Source organism: Ictalurus furcatus, chromosome 1 (genome assembly GCF_023375685.1).
Source record: "Ictalurus furcatus strain D&B chromosome 1, Billie_1.0, whole genome shotgun sequence".
NCBI classification, from domain to species: Eukaryota; Metazoa; Chordata; class Actinopteri; order Siluriformes; family Ictaluridae; genus Ictalurus; species Ictalurus furcatus.
In genome coordinates, this window is record NC_071255.1 from 26015190 (window position 1) to 26039189 (window position 24000).

Below are 24000 nucleotides of genomic sequence, written 5' to 3' on the forward strand. Positions count from 1 at the left end.
TGACTCTATACATGTTCGACTGACAACACACGGTCTTCAACAAGCTGTCCTACTGAGAGAAAGACACAAAAGGGAGAACGGTAGGGGCAAGATGAAGAGACAGAAAGAATACAGATTTAATTGTACCACACAGAGAGAAATGCCACATGTGAGATCGTGTTTGAAAAGGCTAAAAGCACTTTATTACTCCGTTTTACTGTAGCCGTGCTTTGTAACCTGATGTGAGCTGAAACTTTTACAGTTACATTAATCATATCTTCTGGTATCTACAGTTATGGAAGATGAATAAAGGAATGATGAATCTTCTGATATTTCTCATTGTCTAAGTGTCCTAGCTGAGAAAGAAATTTGGCACAAAATGATTTCTCTTTTTACTTAGACATTGCTGCCTTTATTACTGTCAATCTCCAAATAAAGCTCTATGAGTGTGTATATATTAGGGGTTACATAAACTAGTCAATTAATACCTTCACTAGTCAAAGATGTAGAGCTGTTACATAGTTGGAGTGGTGCAACAAAACAAACAAACAAACAAACAAACAAGCAAAGTAGATACTAAGTAAGGCAAGATTCACACCAGCACTGTGGAATAGTGAATTCCATCGTGACCAGTGCTGTGTGAAAGAGTACAATCAGTGCCACAGGTTGCACATCACTATCTAATACCACTCACGTAGTTGACAGCCTCTCAGCAGCATATGACAGTTCAAAACACCCGATCCAGTCTACTTTTCGGTGCTACCGAAGCCGGAGTTCAACTTGGTGGTTCAACTTCCAGGTAAAATAAAAACCCTCTGGAAAAATCTCTTTGATACTGCTGTAGACAAAGCATCCTCCACCCAAGGAAGGAGAGTCACTGAGCTATAAAGAGATCTACGTTGTCCACACAAATGCATTTCAAGAATTTACACAAAAATAGTGTAATATGGTTCACAGGTTTAATGTTTTGCACATTTATTGCACTGATGTATTTATATTTGCTGTTGTTTAACAGCATTGAACTGCATGAATAAAAAAAAGTTTTACTTTAACTATGGAAATGACCACTACATTATTGAATTACTGGTTAACAGTTAAAAATTAATAATTAATCTGAGTACATATACTGTATTTATAGAGCATCATAATACAAAGGCATATCCCCAAAGTCTCCTTGAGGAATATGCCCTCTATTCATCTACTAAGAGAAGCATGGGACACAGAGGATTAATTAAAATTGTAAGACAAAAGGACACCATGACGGCTAGGTACCAATTAGAATATAAATGGATTAATTTTCCAATAGGGACAGCATCACAATATGTCTCTAAGGGGATGGATAAAGTAAGGTGGTTTTAATTTAACTTAATAATTTAATCTCAAATTTGGAAGTTTTACTGAATGGTTCTTTGTTGAATATTCACATTCCAGTGTTTCGACTCACAATTGCCAAATTAATAAGAATCTGTATAGGTCAGCACATATAAATGGATATGAATGGTTAAGGTTAGAGTATGGGGTAGGGTTACTGCTCATAGCTTTTTTTATGACTTGATTCATTTGAAATATAATTAAATTCCCTCGCTCATCAGAATTCTCACAAATTTTGTGCAGGATCGGGCTCGTATGTAAGGAACATTCTTAGCTCCTCTTACCAGCTTCCTTTTGAGTGAAGGCACCTTGCTGATTGTCAGGTGTCTACATAATTTTGGCCAGAAAGTGCATAGGTATAGTGTGAGGCTGTCTGTGAAAACCTATTGGATGTTGCTGTATGAATGCATATTCTACCAATGCATGAAGTAACTTTGGTTTCACATTATGCATACCTTGCTAATCATAATCAAAAGATAAATTCAACACTTTAACCTCCTGTTTTTCTTAGCTATACCCAGTGCACTCCTCATTCACAAACCCAGTGTTCTCTATGTATCCCTGCAGATCTGATCGGAGATAACACTTCAGCACGCTCTGTCTCTGATGTATTGAGTCAACTGAATCATTATCGAGTGACAGTGTTTTCTTTTCCTCTACCCCGGTGCAGCAGGGAGTTAGAGAACAAAGAGAGATGAGGAAGAGTGATCGTCAATAACAGGCCTAACTAGTTTAACACAAAGTAGTCCTCACTGCAGACACAGACACGCAAACTCCTCAAGGATGGACACACATAATTAAGATCTCACCTATTGTGTCCCCTTGTTCATGCACCATGCTGGCCAAGTCTTTCATAATCTGGTTCACATCCAGCATATCTCTCTGCAAAAAAACAAACAAAAACAAAACAGTAGTTTAGATCTACACCTAACAAAACATTAAGAAAAATAACCTGTCCCGCTGAAATAATGAGAAAAGGATAGTTAGCATACTTAGGATACTTAACCACATTATTACAGACCAATAAGCAGTCAAATATTGGTAAAACATTGCAGCTGCATTTATCTAAAGGAGAGCAAAACCATAGAAATATCTCAGTCTTCTTTTTTTTTTTTTTGCTTTATACATTTCAAGCTGTAGTAAACTTGACTTTTTTCAGCCTAGTCCTAAAACAACATGAAAGCATCTAAATCCTGTTTAGTCTATCGTCCCCTCACAGCTTCCCCTTGGTTCCATCCACAGCCTGTACGCCTGCAGCTGGGCCGGTGTTGCTGTGGCCACTGAGCTATTCATCACAGGTGGCCGTGATTGTTTGGAAAACTGGCAGCCCTTCTAGCTCTTGGCAAATACCATCTGGCTGGAGCCAAAATGGCCTCTGGCAAACCTCACGCTGCTAAAGACTTTTTTTGCATTTGTTTTTGGGCAGTCTAGTCAATCATGCAGGAATGGCTTGACAACATATTTATTTTACCTGCCAGTGCCAGTTGAATTCACTTTGTCAAATGATGAAGAGTAAACCATTGTTTTGGTTACTTAGCAGGGAGGGATTTGATGAGATTCATGAAGTTAGAAGAAAGGCGAGAGGCAAAAGAAAAAAAGAGAGAGAGAAACCAAGAGTGAGAAGAGCATGGACATATCGATTAGTAGTGTGCTCTTGTGTTCTGTGCCCGAATACCTGGGGAAACCTCACTAGCCTTGGCGACTGATGTGTTCCAGCTTACATAAGTCATGAAGTTATATTCAGCTCATGCTGTTTAGTAGCCACCAGTAAAGCTAAGAGATCAAAACGAAGAATTTGCTTTAATCCAGACACTTTGCTAGGAGGCACTATGAGGGTCCTAATCAGTAATGGAGTTCTTGGTTTAGTAAGCTTGTGATATGTAATGATGAATAAAACAGGCAGATGCATGTTATAGGAAAACAATAAATGACACGGTGGTGTGATTTGGCCTGATGTGAAGTTGAGTGCTGTTACCATCCTGAAGCTGATTAGCTTCTAATGACAGTATGTTCTGAAGTGTTTCCTTTTATACCACAGTGGAACATCTGAAAACAAGTTAGGTCCTGTTATAACTAACATTCTAACAGCTGTTCCATCACTGACCTCTGTTTTTTTTTTTTGCTCTGTCTTGAAGTTAAGATGAGAAATACTGCAGCTTGTCATGATATTGGGAAATCACAAAATCATTCTAAAGACTTTCCCATGTTGGAAAATGTTTAAGTTACAGCTTCTCACAGGAACCTTCATCATATCAATTTCCTCTTTCGGCTACTGCCGTTTCTGGGTCGCAACAGCGGGTCACCAGTCAGGCATATCGAATCTGACAAGTTTTGAGCCGGATGTGCTTCCTGGCACAACCCTCCCCATTTTTCGGTCTTGGGACCGGCACTGGTTCGCGCAACCCTTCAGTGGCTAGGGTCGGTTCCCTGGTCAGGAATTGAACCCAGGCCACGATGATGAGAGCACAAACTTCACCATATCAATGCTTACACATTAAAATCTGTTTATTGTGTGTCTGCCATACAAGTCCCTGGGTAACTTATTACTATAGCATATTAGAATGAGTGCATTAACAAACCCTGCACCAGGAACTAATGTCAGAGCTGTGCTGTTATAGAAAAGGAATCTACTCTTTGTGACCAATTCAAATAGAGCATTCAACAGAGCTGTGTTAACAATTTAATAACACAGCCTTGTCTCCCTGCTCATTAACTTCCTTGTTAATTCTTTAGATACAATACGACAAACAAAACAAAGGTGTAAAACCTAATGGATGACACCTGCCTTAATGTCCACAGTCCTGAGGTAAACTCAGTGCACCAAGTCAGTCAATGATATCAGACAGGAGGTCTATTTGCTCCTAACTCCATCTCTGTGGCTTCTGTCACTCATCCTGTTGTTATTGTGTCTGTGGGTTGAAGAGGGAGGGAGGCAGAGTAAAAGAGAAAGACGACTGATAGGGCACGGAGGTTCTCTCTTTGTTTCATTAGTAACAAAATGTCAGTGTGAGAGCCAGATATCTGCTTCATCTGACATAGAGGGAAATATCGCAGCACACTAAATACACACACACACTCACACACACACACACAAGAATCTGAGTGTCAGGAGTTTCCGCATCCACACGATTAAATGTGCGGGTCGATAAGGCATGCAATTTCAGAAAGAAAAAAAACCCTTCCAGGCAGGAGAAGGCTGACACCTCCATACCCACAGGAGTTACAGAAGTGACAAGAGATGAGTCTGACAAGGAGAGGATATGAGAGTATAAGCCATCACAGGACCATCTGAGATATTAAGGAGTCCAGGCATAAGAAGGTGAGAATGTAGATAAGTGCTTAGGGGACACAATTGGTTGCTTTGTTTCATCTACTGCAAGTGCTCTCGTTCATCATGAACCATTGCTGCACCACTGTGTTCTGGCTGTCTGATGTGGTTAATAAAATATATTTTATTTGTAATAAAAATCATACCAGTTCTGCTTTTAATATACAATTAAGTCAAAACATTACTTCAGATAAATGATACAGCAGCAGACACAGTAATTCACGAGTAAATCAGCAGCAGACTAGGAAAACAAGACTTAAGCAAAGAGATGATTAACATCTCAACCTGATTTGTATTACATCCTTTACATTACCTCCATGATGACTGCATAATATTTCCTGTTAAAATCCTGCTGCAAGTGTGAATGATATAAAGCTCAAGTGTGATAGAGGCCAATATGTCCAAGTACAGCATACATTACACTTCAAATATACTGTGTATTTATATTTAAAAAAATAAAAAAAATAAAAAAAATAAAAAAAATAAAAAAAATAAGCCCGTACAAAATTAGCTATCTACATACTCTCCTTTCTTGGCATCCTCCTTACGCTCTTCTTTTTTCCTCCTATTTTGCTTTGTGGTGTAGCACCATTAAACACATCATTTATATACCACCCACATTCATCACTGTGATAAACAGCTTACTATATACTAATACAGGCAAACTGTCCTTTTGTTTGAGCCATTAGCGTGAGATGCATAGCTGTCAATTCTGCTGCAATTAATGAATTGCTGTACAAACACACTGTCTTGAATGTCTGAATTTCATTTTAACAACAGGTGTAATTTTACTGTCAAATATTCATTGAAATAGAAAATGTTTCACTGTGTGTATAAATACACACACACATACATACATATACACACACACATTATATATATATATATATATATATATATATATATATATATATATATATATATATATATATATATATATATATACACATACACACACACTATTTTTATATATTATATATATATATATATATATATATATATATATATATATATATATAAATATCTCACAATCTAATAAAGCATTTTTGAACCAGTCATGATTGCACCTGCAGATCAGTGGCATCACAAAGGGGCTACAAAAAAGTTTAATGTGATGATCATGATTTTACAGCACTATGTCAAACACACTCGGGTCTATTTTCCATATTTAAAAACATTATAATGGGTGTGTGCGTATGGAGAGTGACAAAGAGCAAGGTAAAACAGCATACAGAGAGAGAGAGAGAGAGAGAGAGAGAGAGAGAGAGAGAGAGAGAGAGAGAGAGAATATATCACTCTTACTGAACCATTGAATACATATGGGAGTACACCTTAATTCAGAAGGTCCAGAATAGCTCCAGTGTAAAATGCTCACTCAAGCTGCCAGGCAATCAGCTCTGAACATCAAACTGAGAATAACATACTGAGTGAAGGACTCCAAAAAGAACGAGAAAAAAAAAGCTAAATATAAGAACAAGCATGGCTTTTCCATCTGTCATCACTTCTATTTTACAGTACAAAGGTGATCATTTAGGATAAAAAATTAAGATTACAATAGTTTATGATTGGCAGAATAAATGTTTTATCTTTTATTTCCCACTACCTGGAGACTGACATGATACTGAATTTGGTCAACAGCACATTTTGCTGTGCTTTAACTAAGCAAACCAGTATATGATCATACTCCCTGTAAATAGGTGGCTATTTACTACATGGTCATATATGCTTTAAAGGGGTAGTTCACCCAAAAATGAAAATTATGTCATCAATTACTCACCCTCATGTCCTTCCAAACGCATAAGACTTTTGTTCCTTTTCGGAACACAAATTAAGAGATTTTAATGACGCCTGGGAGATTTCTGTCCCTCCATTTACAGTCTATGTCGAAATCTGCAAACATTTTTGTTACAAAGTTTGTTTTGGTAAATGGCCTGCACTTATATAGCGCTTTTATGCAAAGCGCTTTACACTGTGTCTCATTCACCCATTCACTCACACACCATGGTAGCAGAGCTGCCATGCAAGGTGCTAACTTGCCATCGGGAGCAACTTGGGGTTCAGTGTCTTGTCCAAGCACACTTCGGTATGTGGAGTCACGTGGGCCGGTAATCGAACCGCCAATCTTACGATTAGTGGACAACCCGCTCTACCACCTGAGCCACAGACGCTCCTGTTTTATGTGACTCAGTTTGTGTACAGCGTCCCTCTGCCTTTGCTGTAAGCAGCGCAGCACTTCCAGGACCTGTTGTATTGCAAGAGTTACAATGGGACCCGGAAACTGTGCACATAAAGCTTGGACTTTTTTTTTTCTTTATATAAATTGTTTCATAAAATTGCGATTAATCCAAGTCACACGGATTACTTTTAGGATGTCTTTATGATAGAGATGCACTGATGTATCGGCCAATTATAGTTTTGATACAGTTTGATACAGTTTTAATAGTTTAAAAACATCCGATGATCAGGGCCGATTATATCCTGTCAATCAAAAGAGGGCGGGAAAACACATAGATTTTGCACTGTGTGTAAAGATGTCTCTTGTGTGGAATGATGACAAACTGCAGTTTGTAAGCTCTGCACTGCTAAAATGTTACACCAGATGCTGCAGCAGTGAAGCGGGAGTTTCATGCTGAATTAAAGCGCCAGAACATGGTTGAAAGATTTAAATGAAGAGGAGATGACAAAAAGTATATATATTGCACAGAAAAATATATATGTAGAGTAGTATGTTTATTTATATATAAGGTTTGTATTAGGCTATATATTACCAGTTTGATGTTCAATGCTGAAGTAGAAATTCTTTTGTTTGTAGTGAGTAAATGTGAGACTAACATGAGGTTCTTTAGAATTCAGTCAATGTTAATATGAATTAATAACATTCAATAAGTTAAGAAATCTTACTTTAATCTTCAGAATTTAGTTCATGTTTTAATGTTAATTAGAGTAATGTGTTTTCTGTTTATGAGACCCGTTACTGTGAAACAACTTGTTGAAATGGAGAGAATAAAGTTTTTATTTGCATTTCTTTCAGAATCGTGGAATGAATTATTATTCATATAAAAGAAGTCATAAAAGGCAGAACTATTGGTATCTGCAGAGATCACTCTGAATAATCACTTATCGGTATCGGCTGAGAAATTTGGCAGTGGTGCATCTCTACTTTATTAAGTTTTTGGGGCTTGAAAGTTTTGGTTACTGGACTGTAAATGTAAAATGTCTTCATTTGTGTTCCGAAGATGACCGAAAGTCTTGGGTTTTGAATAACATGAGGGTGAGTAACTGATGACAGAATTTTCATTTTTAGGTGAACTATCCCTTTAAGGCTTAAATGATATGAGTATCAGAATGGCATAAATGTTTTTTCGAGATTTTTTATTTATTTATTTATTTACTTACATGCTGCCCATGGTATTTACTGAAAAAACAGCTTGAGTTAGTTCTTAAATTTTCTTAGTGTCTTTACCTTTTATTTCAATTTAGTTAAATATAAAAGAAAACATAAAAAAAAAATCTTTGAACAATAAATTACCTTCACTTGTCAGACAAACAAAAGCATCTGGCACAATAAAACACACCAAGGAATTAGAAGAACACATAAGTTTCTAGGCAAGGACAATGGTGAAAGCTAATAAAACACTTCCCTCTTACAGTTGTAGCTATTTGAGAGACATTCATCTATGTCTACAAGACTATCTATCTATCTTTTATATATATATTATATATATATATATATATATATATATATATATATATATATATATATATATATATATATATATATATATACACACACACACACATACACGCATGCGTTTTATACAAGTTGATATTTGTGTTGTTGAAGGTTCAGCAGTGGGTCTTCAAGTCTTTAAGTCTTGAATTGAACTGAACTCACAATGTTCCATACACTAGTACACATACACATGCAAAACCTTCACCACTGAACATGGTTCATCAATGAAAAAGAGAATTATACTGTATATACTAGTGATACAGTCCCCTCCGAAACTAATGGAATAGCAAGGCCAATTAATTTGTTTTTGCTGTAGACTGAAAACCTTTGGGTTTCAGATCAAAAGAATTTCAGCTTTTTTCAACCCTGGTATTCATATGTAGTTGTGTTAAATGACATAGAACATGCAACATTTTGAATCAGTCCACCCAATTTTTTAGGCAAGCAAAAGTATAGGAACAGAGATGTTTTGAAGCAGTTAAAGTAATTAACAGTTAATATTTGGTTGCATATGCCTTGCTTACAATAACTGTATCAAGCCTGTTTCAAAGCTAGAGTGGTGTCACACATATGAAACATGGGCTGGGGCCGGGCTGATAAATGCCCTAATCTGACTCACTGTTGTCTTCTCTGAATCGCTCAACCCAAATTTTTCACTCCTTTAACTGCTTGAATTTTTTGACACAATTTTTATCTACATGAATATGTTTAACGTAAATTTCCGACAGCTTGAATTTTATGTGAATTTTTATTGCCTGAATTTTTTTAACGTAACATTAAAAAAAACTAATTTGCAGGCTTGTTTTTCAAGCATTACAAATTCAGATTCTGCTTAGTCTGATTTCATTTCATATGAATACAAATACAGATATTTGGAGCACTAAACAGACAGAGCATTGGACAGATTCATATAGAAACTAGAAAGTTTTGTTGTGTTCCACCATACACAGATGCCAAAAGTAATATAATACAGGGGAAAGCAATTAGAAAGGGCAGTTTCAGAGCAGAGAGAGGGGAAAAAGACGTCATTCAAATACTGGACTATAATTTATTGAACCTATCTGACTTACTGAAGAGATTCCAGTGATCCACAACTTGACTGGGACTTTGTGTAAGATAAAATTAAATAAATCATTCTGAAAATGACAAGTGAAGTGTTCTGGCTGTATTTTACCCCTTATCAACTTTAATTTTATGTGGGGATAATAGATTGAATATCTTTTGTAGAAAAACATTTTTTTCTTTTTGAACACGTAAAAAAAACCTTAAAAAAAAACAAAACAAAACAAAAAAAACCCTTACTCTGGCACTTACACCTCTACTCTGCGCACTTTGCTTCTTCGAGAATTCATTTAAAGATCTTGTATGGTAGCACTACTTGTATTGTTCTCTGCTTGATATATTGCTTTGCTTGTATTTTCTCATTTGTAAGTCGCATTAGATAAAAGCGTCTGCTAAATGAATAAATGTAAATTTAACAACAAATGTGTGCCTTATTTCGTTTATTTCTCAAGTAATGTAACCATAGATAAAAATAGCTCAAAATGGTGGATTGTTCTAATCATAAATAAGCATGAATTTCATTTTTATTTTTCTATATAGTTTTCATTTAGAGTTGTCCAGTGAATGTTTACTGAAAGGTACTTAGTTCACACAAACAATCAAATAAATGTGTTTCAAACAAAAGACAATCCTAAATGCTCCATTATTTTGATTATATTACTCACAGTATCAGCAACTGTGAAGATTTTATTTATTTATGTATTTATATATTAATTTTTGGAGACTAAAGAGTAGGAGTTACAATCAGGCCTTTATAAGTCCATAGTACAATATTGAATAAATGAATGAAATTGCAAGAGACACTTTTTGGTTCTAGTAAGGTTCTGGATGTTGCAGTGCACTGAGGTAAGAGTACTTTTACTAAAGATAATCACGAAACTGTACAAGACACAGAGTATGAAAGATTTCAGTGATGGTTTTTATATATAATTTCAATGAGAATTCCATATTCCAGGCATGAAACAATCCATTTCAATACACAAAGGCAGAATCCTAGGTGCAGCAAAAAAACAAACCAACGAACAAATAATTGTACAGTTGCTTTATTGCAGGTATTTAAGAACAGTGTATTGGTAATAATGTGGTGCTATTAAAGATGCAACACCTGAATAATATCTGATCTGTGGTGCAAAACGCAAAATATGTATTAAATGGTCATACTGCACTGTACTATTGTAGTTGTCATTAATTGAATACTACAAGCTACAAGAGTATGCTAAGTAATATGAAGGATCATAGCAGGTATCATGCTAGGCACTGTGGATAACCTTGAAATAATCTTTCTCCTCAGACTGGCCTACACCGATGTATAAATTTGATAAGAGAGCTACAAACAGAAGCTGTCTTTATACCCTAGATATATGAAACACATTTTATAAGTGCTTCTTCCAAGAAAGCATGTCCTCTGTCCAAAATCTTAGCTTGTGAAGGGAAAGGTGTTGGTAGATAACTTGCATGAATCATGCCTTTGCTTTGTTCTTTTTCAGGGTTTTTCTCTCCCGTTGCTCTGCCCCAACCCCACCCTCTTTTCCCCCATATAAATGTGTTTAATGCTGATATAAGATTCCCCTCACATTTCCAGCCCTGGCCCAAAGGCATCAGGCAGCAGAATGCAGAGTCACTGCCACAACAGAAAAACTGTTAAGCAGATTTACGCACATGCTTACTGCTAGAAAAAAAAGAAGCCTGAAAACAGCTTAAGCATGAGATGTCTCTTTTTGCCCTTGCTGAATAAATGGTTTATAATGTAGAATCAAATGATTCCTCTCCTTCTTTGTCACTGGGAACCCACCACTTCGAGTACTATATATGCCTGTTGTCTATGGGTGTGTATAAACTAGAGAGATCAGGAGTTAAGAGGTAGAGCTAAGCATCTTTGTTCTCGTTGGGTGTGAAGTTAACTGTCAGTAAATAGAAGCCTAGAAAAGCTACCAAATCAATTTCATTAAGTTGCATATCTAGTAAGTTGCCTTAGAGCCCACACAATGCCATGGTTTATGCATAGTCTGTTATCTGGACAACCTCTGTGTAGACAGTCCCAACAGCAGGTTGCCACACAAAGCTCCTGATCTCACATATGGATGTTCAAGGATTGAAAGTCAATAATTAGAGGAGCCATTTGACACCTGCACAGACCATACAGCTCATAGCCATGAAGCTTAATTTACAGGCTACTCAAGCCTTTCTGACAGAGGACAAAAGGTGTCTTGATCAGGACATTATGAGTGGCCACATGTTGTTCATGTACAGTTTTCCTACACCTGGCAGGGATGTTGACAGCAGTAACCCCTGAAGTAAAACTGGGAATGTTCTACCTCAGACCTTTTCGGTGTTATCTGAATGATCTCCCAGAAAAAGGGGGGATAGTAGCAGCAGATGCCTCCCTGGAAGGCTGGGGGAAGGATGGGTATATGTAAATACCCTGAAAGTGAAAAGTTTGACCAAATTTGGTATGTCTGGATATCAGTGTACTTCAGATGAAAGCTGTGTGGCTAGTACTGCAACATCAGGAACCCCAGAAAGGGTCATATGTACTAGTGCTGACTGACAACACCATTTTACAATAACCACCAGAGGGTTGAAAATCCTAAGAGATGTTGAGGTGGGCATACACCTCCAGTCTTTGAGAGCTGCATGCTGATGCAATCAAACAGCAGATTGGCACAAGGGGCTGGCAAATACACAACAGTGTGTTTCAGATAATTTGGAACAACTACAGCAGAGCAGAAGTCAATTTATTTGTAAACAGGCAGGCAACATAATGTGCAATTAGGTACACGAACAGAGACAGAGGCTTTGGGTCAGGAAGGATTAGTGCACGATTGGCTAAATCTATGCACCTTCCCACTGCTGTCAATGTCATAGATGACACTGCAACACAACCATTGTTGCTGCTCGCCCCATTCTAGCTGAACAGACCATAGTTTTACTTGCACAAGACTCCATGCCCGCTACCCTTCAGACCAGTCTGTCCCAGCATCACAATCAATTTGTTAACTGGCAACATGGATTTTACCCTGTACCTTTACCAGATTCTTTAAGGCTAAATGTTGTTTCCTTGCAATTTATGTGCTTTGTGGAATAAATTAATTCTCATGCTCAGCTCCTCCAAAGAGTACAATATCAGCTTTACCTAGATCACAGTAAATAATGCACACTAATTTGTGTGCCTATAGCTGATCAGTTGTGTGCAAAACTATTGGACAAGATTAATAAAGAATTATGTCAGATGCAAAGATGCAAAAAAGGAGTAGAAAACCATATGTAAATCAAGTTAATTTTATGAATGCTATTTGTTCTTGATAAGCATAGCAAGTTCTGAGATTCTTAGATGTCATGCTGCTAAAATAATGCTGATTAAAGGCAAGGGGAAAAAATCTGTAAAAACTACAACATGCACTATGAATGAAAAATAAAAATAAATAAATAAATAAATAAAAATTAGTGTACAGCATGATCTGTTTAGAGGGTAGTGTGAATAAAAACCTTTTCACAGTCTATTTAATGCTGTTGACATCAGATAGCATGGTCAATATCGCCATACTGTCATTTTAAGAAAAATATTTATTCATTTTAAGATACTGAGGTATAATTTTGTCTTGTTGAAATACACTTCAGAAATTATAATACATGCTCTCTGAATGCGCACATTTTTTGCATGCAATCACTGTTCCCAAAGTGACTTTTACGCTTAGTAAATCACATCATGGATGCTAAATTAATCTAGTTGCACCGACTCTGCCCTTTATTTTACAATTTTACGTAGAAATGCCCCAAAATGTATATTCATTAACGCAAACGTGCAAAACAGAATAACACATTATGTTACACATTTGAAAGACGCAATCCTTCATGCAATCTTTCAATCCTTAGCAAACCAGCTTGCAACTTTTTGCTTATGTTAAAAAGTTTGGACACGTTTTTACACACACAAACTTTTAAAATGGGTCTCAAACTGAGACAAGAGTAGAGGCAGAAAGATAGTGTCATCTTCTGGAAAAGGACATCTTTGTATAGGTCAAGGGGTTTATTATATCAAATGCTGAGTGGTCCCTTCATATCACACCATCAGCATGCGTAACCAGAGAGGGGAAAGAGTGTTAAATCACTAAGCATATAGGTTTTGCACACACATGCATCTAGCTCAGTCATCTAACTCGAAAATTCATCTAGCCCAGATGGCCATAATAGCATGATTGGGCTTATTTCATGATTACATGTAAGAGCAGAAATCAGGCAAAGATCACAGCATTTTGCCGTGTAAGTGTGGTAGATTACATATGTGACCATCAGAATTGGTGGTAATTGGCCTAACTGTAAAATTATACAAGAGGTTTGGGTCAAATTTTATATTTGGTGAATATGGTAATTAATTAGTTTCTAAGACATTCTATTGAGTATAAACTGATAATTACTGTACATTATGGCACATCAGCTGTCTGATTCACATTTTGTAGTCATAAATAATTGTTGTTTATGAAAATACTTCTTTACATTTAGGAAAATGCTATTTTGCCTCCTGCACTGATAGCACATCCCAAGAGGCAAAAACATAAATGCAATTTGGGCCCAAGGGGGTTTAAAGATACCACTGTGCTGACCAATTAAAAATGTCACACCTACTATTCTAGCATTCATGTCAGCATAGGGTCTTCAGTTCTCATCACCAAAAACAGCAAATGGAAGTAAACAAGAAAATAACTGGCTTATACCTTGTCCAAATTAGCAATACACTACTCATTCATTTTCGGTAACTTTTTATCCTGGCCTACCCCAGTAACAGTGGGCAGGAAAAATCATCTTGAATGGAATGGCAGTCCAATTCAAGGCATCATGTACACACAGTTTCACACTCATTCACACCTAGGGGAAATTTAGCACAGTCAATCCGCCTACCTCCCTATGCTTTTGAGAGGTAACCGGAGAACCAAGAAAAAAAAAATGATGCAAATACAAGAAGAAAATGCAAAATTATGCACAGACAGTAACCCAACCTCAGGATCAAATCCAGGACCCTGGAGAGGTGAGGCAGCAATACTAATCACTGTGCCACCATGCTGCCCAGAAATATACCAGCATTATATAATTAGGTTAAGCATACACACCTAAGAAAATAAAAGAGCGTGATCTCATCCATGCAATTTAGATAGCAATGCATTCCACTTCTAAAATCAAGTGTTTTTGTAATTAAAAACCTTCATCATTTTGTATAGGTTTTTATGTTTGTTTGCTAACCAGGTCTGCAAATGTAAAAGAACAGCATTTGTAATAGTTTATTTAAAGGGCTCTCTAATGGGAATTCATAGAGAATTACAGATGGTACTTTTGTTAAAAAGTAATCAGAACTGCAAGTCATCTTGTATCTGTGATTGTGTACTTACAATGCAAGATTTTTTAAGATATGGTTCATCTTTTAAGACCTTTACTGTCCCAGTGCTTTTGTAGTTCCCCCTTCTGCACTCTCTTCCCTCAAGGTCCACATTTGTAGGGTAGCTTTTTTTGTTGCTTGATTGGGCCAGATGTTCCATTCCCCTTGAAAGTTGTCCTCTATTATGGTCTCTCTTTTTTTTTTTGACGAAATGATGACCAATGCCAAAGTGCTAAAGGTGATATCATAAAACTTGAGTCTCTGTCTCACATCTCCCTATCTTTATCACTCCTGCTCTAAGTCATCTTGTACTAGGATATCCCTTTAGTTACACCTGCAGGATGATGATAAAAGGACAGTATAGTACATCTAACTTAAATTAGACCTCCAGGGCCATACTTAATTTCACTTGTTCTTCTCCTTGAAGGAAACCCAAAGTTGGCAGTAATGTCTGATTTAACCCTCTCGTTCTTGTTTGAAAGCACAAGCCCTGCTTCTATCCACAACCTCTTATAGAGAACAGTTTGCAGTGATGCATTTGTAAAGGAGTCTAGTAAACAGAGATAGTGAGAGAGAGACAGCAGTTCCAGTCACTCTGGATTCAGCTGAGTGGAGTTTCCAATGCTGAGCAGAGTTGGCTGAGCAGCGGTGGGTGGGAAGGAAGAGAGCAGGGATTTAGACTGGAAAAAGCACACTGTCAGATATGATCAGCCTGGCTGAGCTCATGCGCAGAGCCCTTCAGCAACTGCCACAGGGCACACTGAGTGTGGGCAGAACCACCTCCCTGTCACCTCTCCCATCTGTATACCCCTCCACCCCAAAATCACAAATAAGCTGTCTACATTGTTTCAGCTCTTCAAGTGTGAAGGTGGCTCTGTTCTATTTGTCCGAGGTTCAATATGGCATGTGTTGCTAATGCCTATTAGTAACAGCTGATTTGGCTTTGTGTCTGCAGTTCCATCTTTAGAAATAGAACATATACGTCTTCATTTATGTACTTCCTAGATTTTGTTATTAGTTACGAAGACCTATGGCTTGATTAACTTATCTCTTCACATGGCATGGCATGACTCTTAACATGTTTCTCTGTATTATCTGTATCTACAAACATATGTTTATTTCGCTCTGTTCATCTCACATCTATAATAACCAACCATGTCAAGTGAAAATTGAAAATTAAAGAAACACCAGACTACACAACTAGTTTTCAATCAGCCTTCAAGCTCACCTCTACTTAACAGCTATTTATGCTACTACAAAACTTGCAAGAAGAAGGAAATGTTTATTACACCAGTAAACACAATGGCCATTTTTGGTTTTGATGGTACCATTTAGAAAAGGCAAAGACTACTGTTCTTTCATTAGCACATGTGGAAATGTCTCATTCAGTCTCGTTGTTCCTAACTGCTGAGCAGAGATGGAGAAGTTTATTATTTTAGTCTCAGTACAAAGTACCACACTTAAGCCTGGGGCACATGCTGAACCAGCAAAGGCACAGTAGATTGGTATATTATTAATAATAATAATAATATTATTATTTTATATATATATATATTATATATATATATATATATATATATATATATATATATTATATATATATATTATATATATATATATATATATATATATATATATATATATATATATATATATATATATATACACACACACACACACACACACACACACATACATACATACGTACATACACACACCTTGGGCATTGAGGAGTCTGGCATATCGAGCACTTGACATGTTGGGGGGAAAAAAAAGAAGGTGAAGTGGGGCTGTGAAATGGAACAAAATTCATAAAGATGGATCAAAATTTCTCCTTTCTGTTAAATGCATGAAGCTTGCTTATTATTAATACAAGCATTCAAAACTGTGCAGAGAATGTCTAAACTATCAGAAATGATGGCAGGTAAAAAAAAAATTTTTAAAAATGAAAATTTTTTAGAATACTATATATATAATGATATTATTATATTGTGTTTAAAGCACCAGGGAACATTAACAGAATAAGTTAAACTATGCACCGATTAACTGATTGCTATGAAACAGAAGGCAGTCTTAGGCATCTACCCAGTGCAGACTTTATATGTTGATAGGGTTGAATATAATTATAGTCAAAAATCAATAAGATATGATTGCAGGAATCATTTTCGGCAGATTATGAAAAAAAAACCTTCTTGCTCGACTCAATGTACTGCACTGCCTTTATCGATTAATGTTGGATGAGGAAAGATGCAACAATTACACTTAACTGCTTTTCTATGATGAGATTTTTATTACCAGTTTATCTAAGACAATCAACATGTTTACTTCTATTCTCTGACAGATCACCTCTAGTCAGAGACTCTTTGGTGGCCACTTCCTATAGTTATCCCAGCAGACCTTTATTCATTCATCTTCAGTAAATGCTTTATCCTTGTCAGGGTCGCAGTGGGCTTCAGACTGGAATACTCACCATGGATTGGACACTAATTCATTGCAAGTCACCATGCAAACAAACACACACACACTTACAACTAGGGGCTATTTAGAGTAGGTGTGAGGAAAGAGGAGACAATTGTAGAACATGTGGAACTCCACACTGAGGGTATCCCAAGCTTAGGATCACACCTGGAACCCTGGAGCTATGAGGCAGCAACGCTACCCACTGCACCGCTGCCTCCGAATCTCAAAAGGTCACTCCCAGCAGCTCATCTTACACTAAAATCTCAAAATTCTCTAAATCCAGAATCAAAGCAAAACACTGATAGGGTGGTTTCCTAATCCTGCTTCTCAGAACATTAAGAACAGTGGAGAAAACCGTTGGAACAGTGCTAGGCAGTGCTAAAATAAAAAATAAAAAAATCCATCTGGCTTGTAAATATGACTTGAAAAAACTATCCCCAAATAACTGAGCATAGTGTGCAACGTTAACACAATTCCCCAGGACAATCTACAGCTTTATTCAAATCCCAAGCCAGAAGTGTGACAATTATGAAAAAGTGTGGCTGGTCATTTCACATCAATCATCTTATCCATTGTAGGTGTACATGGCCCAGTTTTCAAGCCAATCCTAAGGTCTGCCCCTTAGAGTAAGCTGAAGAAATAAAATCTAGTTTGGGGACAGCACTGCACATGGAAATGGCTGTTTCTGAATGACATTTCCATTTGCCTTTAAAAGGTAGTTTATGTATGCAAATTGGTAAGTTACTCAGATGTCACTTTTATCTTTTTTTTTACATTATTTTTTCCCTACACCAAGTTTGCTAATATAGCAATCTTCAAAAGACATGAATTTGGTACATACTAATTACATAGTTATAAGAATATAAGGTTCTTAACATAGTCTGAGAATTGAGGTAAGTGGAAGAATTATACAAACAGTGACACAGGTAGGTAGAGCTTAAAAAAATCATCCTGTTTAATTGGAAGAGAAGTCCCTTTATACTGAATCCAATCTGTGCATTTTAATTACTGTGGCTTTTAAGCAAGTTTAAATATTTATATTACTATCTATATATCTGTTCCATCCAAGGCATCTCATTTCTTCATGAAGACATGGATTATTGAACTATATTTTGGCACAATTCTTTAGGAGTGCTAAAGCTTGCAATCAGAATATGCTGGGAGACACCATCACACCCCAGCCAAACCTTTTGTTCGTTCTAAAATGTGATGGTGGCATCAGTGGGGCTTACTGAGGTAACCAGGTACACACCTCTATCTGGAGAAGAGCTTCTTCCCTTTGGCGCAGGACTTCCACATCCTCCTCGCTGATCTCAGACAGGAATGCCTGCTGTTCATCTCCTTCCATGTCCTCTGCTGGCCCGACCAGTGGATCTTCACACAGCTCAGTGACTGGTGTCTGTTGACTCTGCATAGGTAAACACCGCCCATACACATGCACACAGAAACAAACACGCACGCACACACACACAAAGCGCTGTTTTATAATATGTTCTCAAACTGCTTTCTGTCAACAGTGACACATGAGATACTGTGAAAAATCAGTAACACTATAATCAGTTAATATTCTGATGCAAACCGAGGCAATCATTGCCACCAGTGACAAATGCGACTAAACTGCATCTCAATTGTGTGTGTGCGCTTGTATGTTTGTTGTTGTTTTGTTTTTTTCAAATAACTGTAGTTAGACTTTGTTAGACAGAACTTCAGACTAGTTTAAAGAGCCAATATGAAGGAATTGGTCACTGAGCAAACAGGGAGTTGATCTGCCTTTTTTTTTTTTTCTTTTTCCTAATTACATATGTATGACACAAGATGCCTGAGGCAAGTTATTGTTTTTGCTATTCACAGGATGATTCATTGTATTCCATTTCCTCCTTCTCAGAATTAGCACAGCTAATAGACTACTCATCTCATTCCAGCACAATGACACTCTGAAGAGCACGGTCTCCTCTGGGCTAACCACTCACTAACAATGTTATCATTCTGCTATGGCAGCTAAATATCTACATACAGTCTTTACCGTAATCTGTTAATTATATACAGAGGAGAGATTGATCTAGATTTTACCAACTTCTAGATAAACCTGATTTTGTTTGGCTTATATCCACATGACAGTTAAAAAAAAAAAGACACAAGACAACAAAAAAAATTGTTTTTAAAGGGTTCTAAATATATGGTCAGGGACATAGTGTAATTATTAAAAAATCTTTTGCAGGAGGTTTTCTTTGATTGTGTAAAAGCATGGCATACAAGGCAAATCACCCAGAGCTTGTTTGCATTCTCAATTTGTTTCCCTGCTCCCTGTTTCAGTCTCAGTACTTCTAAAGCACTTTGCTACACAAACCTGTAATTCAAACAAACACAGAAATAACAGCAGTCAAAACGGCAATGGAAAAAAGTGAAACCCCTGCTGGATAGCCTACATTTCCAAACCACATTCTGAGGCACTGGAAGGGATCAAATCTGGCATCTAGCTTTTTACTAGCTGAAGATAATTTCCACATGTATTTCAACAATGAACAAACATATGAATTTGTAAATTGTCTAAATATGACTTTAACTCAGTATTAAACTTTGCTTCCACTTATCACTCTGTTTATTTGTTTTGGGTAGCTTAAAGGCAAAACCAATTAGATTTCTTTGTCTTTTTTTTTTTTTTTTGCCATTTTCAGATGTATTTAGGCAGCCAAGAAATATCTGGAGGCTAAATTTACCTTCTTTAGCATTAAACTGGCTAATGTACTTAACGAACATGACCAGCAATTAGCACTATGAGCACTGTAAAGCATCACCTCCTACCTACCTCAAACAACACTGGTATAATGAAAACAACGACAGCTGATGACAGAGACATTGTGAGAGCTGTGAAGAAAAACCCAACAACAACAGTTAGCGACACCAACAACAACCTCCAAAGGGCAGGAGTGATGGTATCATAATCCACCATTCGAAGAAGACATGCACAGAATACAAAGCACTCATCAGCAGTAAGAAATCCTAAACTCTCGTCTGATATCAATCTTTTGATCTCAAACCCAATTGTCTTTGGTGTGTAGCACAAACAAATTAATTGGCCTTGCCATTCCAGTAGTTTCAGAGGGCATTGTATGTAGATTTATAAAAATAATCATATATCAATATCAGCATTGTTATAATTACATATGTTACACATGTTGCAGTTCAAAATGCTAGAGAAAAAAAGAAAAAAAGCTTAATAAAAATAACATCTAGGCTTGGGGAGTAACGGAATACATGTAACGGCGTTATATAATCAGGATACAAAAAAAAACAACAACAACAACAACAACAAAAAAAAAACTTAATTGTAATCCGTTACAGTTACGTCAAAAAATAAAAGTAATCAGATTACAGGTACATTTTGTAAAAAATGGGAATACGATCAGGATTACAGTTTTTTTTTTTCATTTAAAACTAAAGAAATTAAACTTTTGGAGGGCAAAATTTTTGTGACCAAAAATATTAATTTGCGAATGATATTTTTGCTGAGATAGCCACTGGCGACATAAATTTGCACGTTATGGTTTACAAATTAGCATGTAATGTATTTTTAATTGCGTGTTCTGTGAGGAGTAGCATACACAATACAACATAATTTGCTGTGTTGACGTAATAAAATGAGATGCTGCACATGAAAGTTTCAGTGGGGGGAAAAGAAAAAAAAGAAAAAAAAAAAAGCAGTTTCACCGAGTCCAAATTCATCCTGAGTGCCAAAATACGCACGGGGAAAGGGAAGATTAGCCTTCCGCCTCAGAAAGACAGTTCAAACTGAAAAATATCAGACTTTTACAAACAGTCCTCATCTCTGTCGAGCACCAACGCTGATGGCACACCTGCTTATATAACAGCAGGCTCCAGTTGTGCCAGCATGAGAGAGAGAGAAAACAACGGAGACACGGAGGATCATCTTTCCATGTCTATCAATGAATGCACAAGTAAAATTGCAGAAAGGCATTTTAAGACTTCTTGGATTCAAGAGTTTGCATGGCTCAGGTATGATCATTGCACACAGACAATGTGTTGTGACTTGTTTTCCAAAGTGGGCAGAGAAATAACAAGGAAAATGGATTTTATTACTGGGACACAGCATTTCAAGAAAGAGACTGTGGGAAAATAGGGCGATAGTCAAAAGCATAAAAAAAAGCTTGTGTAATCGTAGAGTGCTCCACAAAACACAATTAGCACAAGCAATGTCTCGTGCATGTGAACTGCATGACGACACTGAATGGAAGGAGATAAAAATAAAATTCAACAACGCCTATATGATTGCATATGAGCTGCCTTTCACCAAATTTAACTCTCAGATATTACTAATGAAGAAAAATTGACAGGATGTGTGCAAAACATATGACAACGACACAGCATGTGCTTTGAGCAGAATGCATCTAGGTGAGATATTGCTTGGCCCACCAATTTTGGCTGCTCAGTGTGAACGTGGATTTTCAAGTCAAAACAGGATAAAATCAATAGTACGTAATTTAAACTTGGAAGACTTGATCAGGATCAGCACAGAGGGCCCATCACTTGAGTTTGATCCTGAACCATGTGTCAAACGCTGGTTTTCTGCAAAACAGAGGAGGAGGCCAAACTACACTCAATGGGCAGTGATCCTGACATAATTATGGTCAGTGAAACTGGCTCAGATTCAGTGTAAAGGGCAATTCTTTGTGACAGTCAAGTTGGAAAAGACATTCAGTTCCCACTTTAAATGAACATGGATGAAAATGCTGACACTGTAAAAGGAGGGCGGACGTACACATGACAGGAAGACTGAAAGCAAGCTATTTAAACATTTTAAACGCAAGTTTAAGAAAATATTTTTTTCTTATAGGAGCCAGTGGCTCCATAGAAGATTTTTTTGTCTGGAACCCTGCTTTTGACATAACAGTATAGACAGCTGCATGATTATAGTTCTGGTTCTCTCTTGGCAGCTGTGACTCACATGAGCAACAAATTTATTTATTTTATTAAAACAAATCCAAACATTGAACATGTTTTAAGTTCTAAAATAAATAAAATAAAAGTATTTTATTTATGGGGCGGCTGTGGCTCAGGTGGTAGAGCGGGTTGTCCACTAATCGTAGGGTTGGAGGTTCAATTCCCGGCCCACGTGACTCCACATACCGAAGCGTCCTTGGGCAAATCACTGAACCCCAAGTTGCACCCGATGGCAAGTTAGCACCTTGCATGGCAGCTCTGCTACCATTGGTGTGTGAATGGGTGAATGAGACAGTGTACAGCGCTTTGGATAAAAGCACTATATAAGTGCGCCATTTACCATTTTAGATCATATTGCTTCTCTCTTGACTTTATTTACATATCTGACCTTGAAGTAATCAGATTACATTACTTTCATATTGTGATACGTTACTGTTTACATTCGTTATGAAGTAATTTGTAACTTTAAAGGAATACATTTTTAAAGTAACCCTCTCAACCCTGATAACAGCATAACGGAATAAGCAGAAAAATGCATTAACCATAAGAATAAATAATTCTATAAATAATATAAAAATCATTCTATAAATAATAATAAAATAACTATTAAATGAGTAAATAATTATGATAAAAGAAAAAAAGTTAAAAGAATTGTAGCACAAAAAAGTAGTAAAATTAAATGACACAACAAATATAAAATTAGACAAAAGCAAAGTGAAGTAAAAATATATGTTTTGAGCTGATTTTTAAAACTGGTATCCAGAGATGCTTGCTGTATGTCTTGAGTCGGGTAATTCCACAGCCTGTGTATATAAACACTAAAAACAGCCTCGCAGCTTCTTTACTTTTCTGTTTTGTACTTGAAAGAGAAGATACTCCTGTGATTGATGAAATAAATACTCATTACTCACTAAACTCAATCAACATTTGAAGAATATAAGTGTCCAAGTATAGCAAAAGCTTCACTAACAGAATAGCTGAATGACAGTAGCAAAAAAAACAACAAAAAAACCCCCACTATTTTCTGGAATGATTTTCTGTTCTGCTTGGTGGATCACTTCCAGCTAGATTAAAAGCTCAGAGGAAATATAATTATCTCTGGTGTTACCGTGCCTAAAATGGCACACAGATATATCCACATACAGCATGCTGAATTTAGATGATTTGTTAATGATTCTAAAACACAAAGATTCAGTATAAGAGCAGGTCAACGTAAGAATAAAATTGAACCATACTGAGAGCCTTCCCTGCAGAAATGATTCTGTACAAATTGGAAGTCAGTTTGATGATACACTCAGAGATCGTCGGCGCTGATACGCAACCGCTTCCCTCTTTGATCTCCAAGAAATGAGACTCAGAGGGAGCTCAGCAATCAGTCACGGCTCAAATAGTATCTGACTCTATACAACCCATTCCACCTGTGGCCTTAAACCGTACTGCTTGTTTTGCTTGTGAACTTTGCATTTGTATTGTAATACAAATACCTATCCTGTTTGATGGCTCATGCTGCTGGGAGTGTCTAAGGTGAACTGACAACAGAGAGGAAGCCATCAGGGACGCAGCTACAAGTGACAGAACTGCACATGAAAGCAACAACTCCAGGCACTGCTCAGGCAGTGTGTGAAGTGAATAGGGAAAGGGGGGGGGGGGGTCTGGATGAGAGTGTAGATCTGTATCTGTGTGCTGCCATGTCTACATCACAGGTGCATGACAGTTGAGGAATTCTGATGTGCAATTTGG

At 36.9% G+C, this 24000-nt stretch overlaps 1 protein-coding gene across 1 annotated transcript in view; it reads right to left on the reverse strand.

The window, feature by feature from the left end:
- tsnare1 (T-SNARE Domain Containing 1) overlaps positions 1 to 24000 on the reverse strand; it is a 104257-nt gene that overhangs the window by 11024 nt on the left and 69233 nt on the right. The window contains exons 8-9 of the mRNA XM_053634489.1: positions 18554 to 18709; positions 2160 to 2232 (exon numbers count right to left, since the gene is read on the reverse strand). Coding sequence (XP_053490464.1) covers positions 2160 to 2232; positions 18554 to 18709 — 229 coding nt within the window. The remainder of the gene's footprint in view (positions 1 to 2159; positions 2233 to 18553; positions 18710 to 24000) is intronic.